This window comes from Opisthorchis viverrini, assembly GCF_000715545.1.
Source record: "Opisthorchis viverrini unplaced genomic scaffold opera_v5_250, whole genome shotgun sequence".
NCBI classification, from domain to species: domain Eukaryota; kingdom Metazoa; phylum Platyhelminthes; class Trematoda; order Opisthorchiida; family Opisthorchiidae; genus Opisthorchis; species Opisthorchis viverrini.
The window spans coordinates 8950-19633 of record NW_008751905.1 but is presented as its reverse complement, the minus strand read 5'-3'; the positions used below and the strand labels follow the sequence as shown (position 1 = coordinate 19633).

The 10684-nt window shown below is 47.1% G+C and overlaps 1 protein-coding gene across 1 annotated transcript; it reads right to left on the bottom strand.

Annotated features, from left to right (window-relative positions):
* Window positions 1-273: 273 nt before the first annotated feature.
* Window positions 274-1359, bottom strand: T265_08980 (hypothetical protein; the record flags this gene model as incomplete). The annotated part of the gene is made up of 1 exon (XM_009174930.1): window positions 274-1359. The coding sequence occupies one exon, from the start codon at window positions 1357-1359 to the stop codon at window positions 274-276; it is 1086 nt and encodes a 361-aa protein (XP_009173194.1).
* Between the last annotated feature and the right edge of the window lie 9325 nt (window positions 1360-10684).

The following is a 10684-nucleotide window of genomic DNA, read 5'->3' as shown; positions in this document are numbered from 1 at the left end:
GATCATGAAATTCAACCACGTGTTTTCACATGCAGACTTGAATCTATTCTAGCAAATAACATCTGAGCATTTCATAGCATGTAGTGCTGGTAGCAACCGCTAGTTCCGAGTAACGTTGCGATTTTCAGGGTACTCCAAATGGTTGGGTTCCAATAAAAAGAAACAAGAATTATCAGCAAATCGCATCTATCACAAAGCAAATCTGGGGAATACTACTGAATCAAAAATTTAAAAACCGGTGAAATAATGCAACAAATGCAAAAACCCTCATCGCTACCAGTTCAAAAGACCAAGGCTGGCTAACATCTTTCTCAGCTTTTCCTTAGCATAGAGGACTGAACGTACAGGGCCAGTAGTGCAGATACTAAAGGCCGTCTGCTGAACACTAGAAAGCATAACAATTCGTCGCACTGTTCGCCGAAGGCGTAATTGTCGTTCCACAGCCGAGATTTCAGCTAATACTTCCCGTGGGTCGCAGTTCCAAAATCGACGGCCCGGGAGAGCTCGTCTGCAAACATCAGTCGGGATGTTGTTCAGCAGCGACATAACAACATCTTTGGAATCCGGCGGTTGAGAAAAATGCACCTCATTTGCCGCACTCGTCGCATCGGTCGGCAGGAGACCAACGTGTTTCGATAAAGAAGGATGAGCGAGGGTAGTAGAGTATAAACTTTGAAAGCGAGAGAGTCGCTCTTGGCCAGTAACTATACGGTCAACCTTATTTTTGTCTTCGCCCACGAGCATACGCCAATCCCCATCATAGGATATTGATGTAATAGCACGAAACAATTCGAATTCAGTCAAGAAAGGACGAGACGGGTTAACCTGTAACAAAACGTACGACATAGCCGCCAGGAGATTGTTGGAGACCAGTTTGTTGAGGTTACGCACTGAATCTGAGGGAGGCTGTTCGTCTCCTAGGGGGATCCATAAGACTGGTTTGTGCAAACGACCAGCAAGGTACAAACTGGACCACGACTCAAGATCTTGTTCAATCTTAGCATGACCGACTACACCATATTTGAGTCGCAGCTGTTTACCTTCACACTCATCAAACCAAGGTATAAATGGGTTGTACAAAATTTGTGGACCAGGGAAACGGGAAAGAATAGTTCGGACAAAAAACCGCGGGTTGTTTCTCATGAGAAAGCTGTAGTGCATGGGATAGCGGCTTGCGTTCTGAACATGCCAGCGTTCTGGGTCACGGACAATAAGGATCAAATCAAGTTGGGAATCTGAACAGGGTCTGCCATGTTGCGGAAAAGCCACAGATCCATAAGCGAAGGCGCCAATTAGGCCAGTTTCCCTCGGTGGCGAAAGCGTTCGGACTATACGTTGCAAAAGCAATTGATTGGACATACTATCCGATCAGGAAGTTTTCTTCGGCGATTCCTGCGTTCGTTGAATTCGTGCGAGACGATCAACTGTGCCACTGTTCAAATCTTCTAGACGACGATGACCTCTTCGCAACGCTGCCTCAATTTGCAATATGTCAGTTCGTTTGTACAGACTTGCCTGTCTTCGAAATTCGTTCCGGATGGACTGGCGGAGGGATGCGAGTTCTGGACGATTCTGTGGTTCAGTGTCCCCGCTTACGGGTCTGGGAGTTACACTACGTAAAAGATCACGATAGAGCCGAAGAACTTCACGCTGCAATTTACTATGCACACGAGACATAGAACCAATGTCAGCCAGGTAAGGCGAACGCAATCTGCAAATACGAATTTGAAAGTAATTACCAGTGCCCAATTAAATGCTCCAATTCGAAACAAGAAAAGCTATCCTCAGAAGCTTACCTCACTCTGTTTGCCAGAATAGTTTTGTTACGGAATACAGTACTCCGCGTGCAATGCTGCATATAAACTGAATAAACACCGCGATTCAGTCCGGTTCCCAATGAAACGCTAAAGCGGATAAAGTCTCAAGGTACGGGTAACTACGCGAGGCAGTAGACCAAACAACGACCATCCGAAAGCAGGCGCAGAAAGCATTATTATTTGTATGTTTTAACGGACAAGAAGGAACCACCGTTGTTCAGAGGAGAGTAAATCAAACTTCAAAAATATCTGGCCGACAGAAGAACGATGTCCCGTATCCGGAATATACAATTGTAGTATTTTGCTAATTTACAAGACAGTCCTAAGCTGCAGTTGCCACCAACCGTACTTTGGGTGGAATCAACGATGAAAGAAACCCGAAGTTCATGGTTATCCAACCAAGAAAGCCATCTGGCTTCGTCGGTGTTCCAAAGCCAAGTGCAACGAGTTGAACCGCAACAAGAGAATGTATTCAAGAGAAAACACGCCAAGGATTGAGAAAAGAGCGGCATGTTTGGAGGAAAAAGCTCGGTGTGGGAGAATAAAAACAAGAAAGCAGTAAGAGATCAGCTTCCGAATGTTGCTGACTGTTGACCCCCGTGAATTAACGGAAATCAATGGTTGCATCCTCTACTTGCTTTGGCTACCCGTGAGTAGTGCGATTAAAATGTCTGCCATGATGCCGATCTTTTTCTCCGGGGCTCCCCCTAGCCTCTAGTTGGTAAAACAGATTTTCTCAGCCGCCCGTCTTCACATGCAATTTCGTATCTACTCTAGCTGTTTTCGAGTGCCTGCTTTGGAGACGAAACGGTGAAAACGGAACCCCCGGATAGCAGTCGAAATCTCCATCCAGCTCTGCTTATTCGGCAGCCACACTTTAGTTATCCACTCGCATTTCGTCTCGTCTGAGTGTCCGTTATGTTCCTGTTTTAAACAGGCCTTCGGACGCATTTCATTTTAATTTGCTGCCTTGTCAAGCTGTCAGTTAAAGACTGCCAATACCGATATTTGATATTTCAGGTAGAATCCGCCTCCACAAGATTCAGAAATACCTCCCGAACGTACTGAATGCCAAGTGAATGTCCATTCATTTGTTCCTAATGCCCGGTACCTACTGAAAATCAACTACGCACAACTCGACAGCACTAAGCGTCCTGTAAAATCCTAAGCAGCTCAGGATCTTGCAGTGACCCTGTCAAGAATGGACACAAGATTAGAGTTATACGTGCTAGAAATATGCAGGTCTTCGCCATAAATCCGGAAGAGGTCAAGCTGCTTAGGCGAATGAGAATATGAGGGGTGAATGACAACGTACTTTCCAAAAGCATTCGTCTAACCAGGAAGAAAGTACAGACTGTCTATAAGGAAGAAAAGATAGGTAAGAGGAGCGCCTCTAGGGTTGATTGCCGTCGCTGAACGGTCCGTTTGGCAACACCAGTGGAAGGATTCCAGGAAAGCGAATTGCAATGCACCCACAAAGTGCAAAGTCAAGTGTTATAATATACAATCAATCTCTGACCATACTGCTTGAAATCCAAAAAGAGGTACTGGAGGTTGTGGAAATTTTTACAATCATCGGTGGTTGTATTAAATCCAACAGAACTATATCTGAGAACGTTAGTGCACGAACCTTGAAGACACGAAACACATTTGCCAATTCGCACCACTCGTTGCGTCAAAAGAGCACACGACGCATTCGTATACTTGTTTTCAAGTACCAGGCGTACCAGGCTAGAGTAAGAGTTATTTATGATGGTAATACACGGCATCTGTGAACAGATGACGCGCGACGCCTTTATGCTTCCGACTACCGGTTTACCAGATGCGCTATAGGTATCCCATGTTGGTGCCAAATCCAAAACAAGGCGATTAGAATATGAATGTTCGGTTCTTCAGTCGGTTCAGTCTAGCACTATCATTTGTGCTATTTGATTATGTGCTACGTATGCCAAACAGCCTACCGTGATGAGTGCTGTTCTCTGTGTATCCTTCAGAATGGTGCAAACTGACGAGTGATGTGACTTGGTGGGAGAATGCGCAGGAGACTGCGAAGAGTTCGGGTGTTTTTCGTGGAAGCCAAGTGATCCTACCTGCGTTTGGTTGGAGCAGTGGTAAGAAATGGCGGTTCATCGACAGGTCGTGTCTAGATTGTCTGATGGAGTGTTTGGTAGTGTAAATATCTCAGACTATTTGTAGCAGGCTATAACCAAGTCCCCTCCCCATTCACTAGCTTTATTCTCGTTACTCATAGCTGAATAAAACTCGTGGCTGTACGGCGGTGTAGCATCGGTGTCACTGCCTCTGGTTATGATGATGCAAGCCAGATATGGACAGTTTGGTGAAATCTTCACGTAAGAGCCGATCGAAAGCTATTCCAAAGACAAAATAGCCAGTCCAGTTCCCCAAAGGAATTTAGATTAGAACGACAAGCGCAGAAAAAAGGTAACAACACAACAGCGCAGCTGTGGTCCTAAACCCATGTTTATGGCTATATGGGGAGGGAGCAGTGCCTCATAACCCAGACCCAGAGACTTCCTTTATGTTTTGCACTTTACTTATGGGCACTGAGCTGCCTCTAGGTGTTTCATGCGACGACTGCTCGCAGACGGAGGCAGAATTCAGGGCCTCTGCGGTTTGTCGCTTTCAATTCAGACTGTATGCCATACTTACGCCGTTCACGACTGCTACAGTATTACTCACTGCGGAGGAAGAAAAGTAAAAAAAAACTTCGGATGGAAGCCAGTAACACTGGGTCGTGATCACTAAATTGCCCCACACTTCCGAGGAGTGAAATAAGAACAGGTCTGAATGCATGAGCACGATAAGCTGTGGCTGGTTCAAGACTACCAGTGTCACCAACAAAGTGTTGCTCATCCCCAAGTCCAGAGAGAAGTCGGTTTATCACCAAGGATAAATTTACCTCTCCGAACTTTCAAACTTTGTTGCAAATTTATACACCAGCTACTTTTGGGACATTCCCACCTTTTTCAGAGTCAGACGAAAAATGTTGATCAACCAAATCCCTGACGTGCAAAATATGTGGCGTAGCCATCATAACTTATAAAGTGTTGCCACTTTTCTAGTGCAGACGCCGTTGTAGCATAAATAACTTAACTTTTCTCAATTAATAGCCTGATGTCCCCGCAAGACCTGGTGGAGGATCGGAAACGCTGATGACCAAAGACTGAAGTCCTTGAAGCTCCGGCGCACAGCAACCGTGTTTAGGATCTATACATAGTATGCATCATACTGCAACTTGGTCGTTGATAGAGGACCTAGCGTCACACTAGCGCCATGTGTGAAATGGTGGCCGAAGCTGTGGTCTTCCGAATTCGGTCAGTGACCCTGACGTCTGCTAATCCGCTAGAACTTGTGGTGCAATCTAGGCCGACGAGTTCACCCATCATATTGATAGGCTTCTAGGTAGGCAAGGCATTTTGGAATGCGCATATGCAAACCACATTTCAGAAAACTGCAGGGTCGATTACCAGCTCGGACAACCGTTCAAGTGCAACTCCTTTTCGGCAACACTTGCCATCTCACCCGAAGGAAGCCCGAGGGCCAAGATACTGCCACATTGCGCAAGCCTAGACAGAAGCAGTCGATATGCAGAAGTCAGTTTCGAACCACGGACCTTCCGACCAGTAGGTTCGCGCCTTGACCACTGACCCAGCTGAAGTTCATGCGAGAAAGGTTAGCAGGGAGCCAGACATCCATTCCCCCTACTAACACGTAGCCGAGCGTAAAGGCATACAATACTCAGTAAAGGTAGTGAGTCGTTTAATCTAGACGTTTCAATATCTATGCCAGCCGTGATACTGCCTTCCAAGGAGACAAATGGGATAAAAATAGTTAGCCCTAAAGATCAGGCAAACTGATAGTTTAATAGTCAGTAGTGACCGTCGATGACTGCGCTAATACTATCGAAAAAATAGCCATCCTCCAGAGCTAATGATGTTTCAAAAGCACCGATCACATGCAGTAGCGTCACGAGCCAGAATCCAACGCATAACTCCTAGCGCAACTCAGTGAAAGCTGCGTCCCAGTCGAGCACATCAACAATCATCCAGCTGTAACACTCTGGCACCTAGTTGCCCCGCTACACGAGGAAAGGATGCTAACAGATTACCCAAACCTAGACAACACCCGAGATGCTGGGGTTGGGTTCGAGCCTATTCGGTCAGTAAGTTCGCACATTGATCACTGACCTATCAATTCAATCCCTCCACCCGGAAGAATAAAAAATACACGCGTGCCACCAGCATGTAGTAGAGTTTAGATTCCAAAATTTTTGTCAAAGACCAACGGACACCCCTTCATCATACCCTTTCATATTTAAAAACCGATGCGTCCTGTAGTCCGTAGCAGAGATGGCTCAGTGGTTAGAACGCAAATTTACTGACCGGGAGGTCTGCGATTTAAACCCGACCTCTGCATCTCGACTTCCCCTGTCTAGCCTTGGGCAACCTGCTAGTATCTCAGTCCTCTTCTCTCGGGTGGCATGGCAGCTAGACACCGAAAGGTTGCTGCTTCTGAACGATTTTCTTCTCTTTCCCCATTAGGTAAAAATACGTCTCAGAGCTGCCAAAACCAAATCAGAACGGTTCGAGTGTCAAATGATTCTGACCAGGGAGTCTGTGATCTCAATAGTGTGGGTATTGTGTTGAGTATTATAGCCGAAAAACAATACGTCTGACTGGAACTATGTAAACAGCCGAATGTGTGCAATGGAACCGGTAATCATTTTGGACCGCTGAATTCTGAGAGAAGACCAGTATGACTACATATGGTAGACTGTTTACGGGAGGCAAGTCAAACACTGCGTCTTCAACTATCGTACTCAACACAATACCCACATCACTGATACCACGTCTGGATTATCCGATACCTGGAAAAAATCGGTGCTCAAGCAGAAGGATATCGGGCCGCGATCTTCTTTGGAAACACCATCATGATCACTGACAGCAAAACCAAAATGGAACACTCATACTTCACTGCCGTACAACCATGCACAGGTATTTGTGTGAAAAAAGCACTGTGATGAAAACAGAAAAGGAATGAGGCAGGTAGAGAGACCTGGAGCTATCTTAACACATGCGACGCTGGATAAAATTCCTCGACAGAAGCACCCTCTACTTCAACAAAACTTTGTCGCCTGGTCACCTCATTCCGCCAGCCGCAGCCGAGTTCAGCTGTACTGCCCGGACACTGGTGGTTAAGGACCTAGAGATATCTTGGTGCCACCACGAGAAGCGGTCAAATCTTTCACCCCCACGACAATAGAGTCTGACACACTGCTAATTCGAGGCATATCACTAGATCTTAAGGGTCGCGGGTAGCAGGCTACAGTAGGGCCTGTGTTGTTGTATGGGTACGAGATGTGGACTCTGCGGACAGATGATGCGAGACGTCTTCAGGTTTTCGATCACCAACGCCTCAGAAGCGAGGCTGGATTTGGTGGCGTCGGCGTGTCAGTGACGAGGTGATTACAAAACGGGTATCTGGTTTTACGGCATCTGTCACGAAGAGACTGGACCTTACCGTGTGACGGTTTGCGCACCTAAGCAACCCATTGAGTTATACTGGGGGTTGTCTCCGCGACACTCACAGTCTCTCATACCAGGTTGGTTAATGGTTAAAGGTTTGATGAACAGTATCCTGGTCCTCCAGGTTGGGGGTTGGAACATGTGGCGACTCGTTCCGTAGAAATCGTAATGCATTTGAATTTCCCATCCTTGCTGTTAGGCTTCTGAGCCAAAGGCTTTGGTTGAGGCCCCCAATCGTACCCCTGCCTAAGTGTGGGCGCCCTAACAGTATCCCAGCCCATGTACAACCATGACACAACTAACAGTATCCTCATGCCATATCGGCCGTCGCGTGGTGCTACCAGCCAGTTCGCCTAACTTACTGCATATGGCAGGGCGAGTAAGCGAAAACAGGCTATTGCTGACACTCCACTTCCATCTCCTTCACATATTTTTCTTTTACCTCTCCCCACCCCAATAATAACTCCCCTTGTGAGCCCAGCACTTCAGACTGATGACTATTCGTCTTGCATCGGTTTTACAAGCAACACTTGCTCATCGCATGGCGCCGACATCCTCAGGTATCTCGAAATCAATCATCAAATATCGACGCCCAGTCTATCTGGCTTTCTTCGAAGTCCGCAAGCAAACAGGACAACAAGCTGCTCTTGCTCCCACACTCGACTCGCTTGGCACTGTGTGTATCAGAAACAAGAATTCAAAATGCAAGCACGGCGGTTGAGATAACCGCCCCTTCGCTCTCCACTCGCCTCCGGCTGCGTACCTCTGGTGGTTTAGAGGCTGCTGCGGCGGGAAGTGCAAGGACTGATATCGTCCTAATTCACCGGGTGAAGTATCCTTGCTTGACTGGATAGCCGCTGACAGTTGCCTCTGTGTGATTCGTCTGGCAACGTCTATGAAGGAGCCTCACAAGCGGCAGGTGATCAATGTCTGTTTATCGTGTCTGCTTGCGCCCCCAACTGACTGTAGCTTCGACACCACCATAGACAGGTTTTACGACGCCCTAAGGGCCCTGCTGCGGCGAGCTAAAAGCTCAGACATTGTGGTGGTTGCCAGAGATCTGAATGCACAAGTGGGCAAGCTTAGCTCATCTGAGACTCAATTAGGAGGTCGACATGGACTGGACCAGGTACGTACGGACAATGGGGAACGATTGCCTCAGCTGTGTGCTGATCGCAGGCTATTTTTATGCAGTACGAACTTCCAAAATAGCTGAAACCGTCTGGCCACATGACGTCCTCCAACAACATGTCGGCCACAAACTCAAATCGACCACATTACCATCAGTTGCCGATGGCGCGGATCAATAACTGACTGCCGGTCATTTTGGAACACATTTGTGGATTCCGACCACGCACCCGTCGCTTCTCCCTACGTCTTCCAGGGCCGCGTAGGGTGCGGACAAATTGCTTGGCAACTGAGAAACTGGCAGATCCGCGTGTTAAACGAACTTACCAGAATCATCTTCTAGAGTATCTCCTAACTGCTCCACCATCAGATGTGAACTCATACTGGGACGAAATTGTCACTTCTCTGAATAGTACTGGGAATTTTGCCTATGGCACGGCACCACCAGGCTCACTCAAGCACTCGATACAAGACCGAACGGCGGCCCTCCTTAAGTTTCGTAGGTATATCTCAGCCAGCCTCGAACATAACTTGATGCGACGAATTATCAGAGGTCAAATGGAGGTGAGCGTGCGCACCGATCGTGAAGTGCGGTGAACACAGAAAGCCGGTAATGCCTGAAGATTATTTCAGTTGATTCGTGCGACCGGTCCCCGGAAACTACTGGTGACCGAAACCATCAAGGATCGGAAAGGAGTGACAATCTTCAATAAAGAGGAGGGTCTCGACAGGTGAGCTGAACATTGTAATAACTGTTGCCACTCATCTGAAGCACACAGTTCACGTAGAAACCTAGAGTGAACGTAGAACCACTTACGGCCTCGGAGGTTTACGACTGCATATGTTCTCTTAAGCGCTACCGAGCCTCTGGTCCGAATGCACTCCCACCCGCATTGACCAAAGATGGGGGTGAAGTTCTCAGTCAGCACTTGTCTGATTTGTTTGCTTGCATTTGTCACAGACAACTGGGGAGGGTCAGTGGGTGTTGCAACCACAGGCGGATCAGCTTCACCCCGGTCGTAACGAGATTGTTGGCGTCAGTTGATGCTATTACCACAACCTCGTTAACAATCTCTTGTTGGTTCGTCGCATACCTGCACAATAAATGCCTTATTTGCGACTGTATAGTTACACATAATCGCTGGATGGCGCATTAGGTATACCAGTGATATATCACTGGTTTGTGCCAACAGCACTCGCATCACATGCATGTAGAAACCGTGTAAGTCTCCAGGGATTATACTTTTTAAAAAACATTTCAGCTGAGGCAAAGACGGAGTACAACTGAAACAAACAATGAAAAACGCTGTTGTAGTGCACATAAACCAAAGTAAGTTTATATATGTTAATAAAACCCTACGAAGCCTTCCATGAACAGAAATGAAAAAATGAACAATCAAAAATCGAGAAGTTGTGGTAATAGTGATATTCGTTGGCGTCATCGTGTTTCATCGCCTTACGGTGCTTTGTGGAACACTGAATAGAGAGCAGCAAATGGGAACCCGGCTTGGTAAGGGCTGCACTGGCCAAATCTTCGCATTTCGTCAGGTGCTAGAACGTCACACGCATAAGCGACCCAGAATTCCAATACTCCTGAATTTCCAAGGTCCATTCGACTGAGCTGACTGGTATATTCTCCTAAACATGCTTGATCACCAGGGATTGCACCGGAAGTTCGTGCACATTATACGTTCTTTGTATTCCTATACTGCCGGGCGTGAGTAAACGGAGAGCTCTCCAAAAAATTCCGTAAACAAAGCGATGTCCGTCAGGGACGCCTACTCTCTCCATTCATATTTAACTTCGTGATCGATGAAATCATGAGATCTCATGATTTCACCGTTCGTCTACGAACGGTGGTAGGTCTTCAAAACCCCGGTGTTAAATAGCCTGTGACAAACACCTTGTCGACCTTGAATATGCAGACAACACCATGTTCGTCTTCAAAGAGGAGGAGAAGAGTTCGGGGACAATCCGTCCCTAATAACCGAACATCAAAACATTTGGACGGATGTGTCACGTGCAGGACACGGGCCAGACGAAGGCACGCCCTGATTGGTCAGAATGCCAGCCAATCCGAGTCACGGATTCACGGATTCACGGATTGATACACAGGATCGAGGCTATTGCCCAAGTCTCCCGGGTCGGTTTTGTTCTTGTCGGTCAGTGGCTGTCGTTCACCTGAAAGGCACA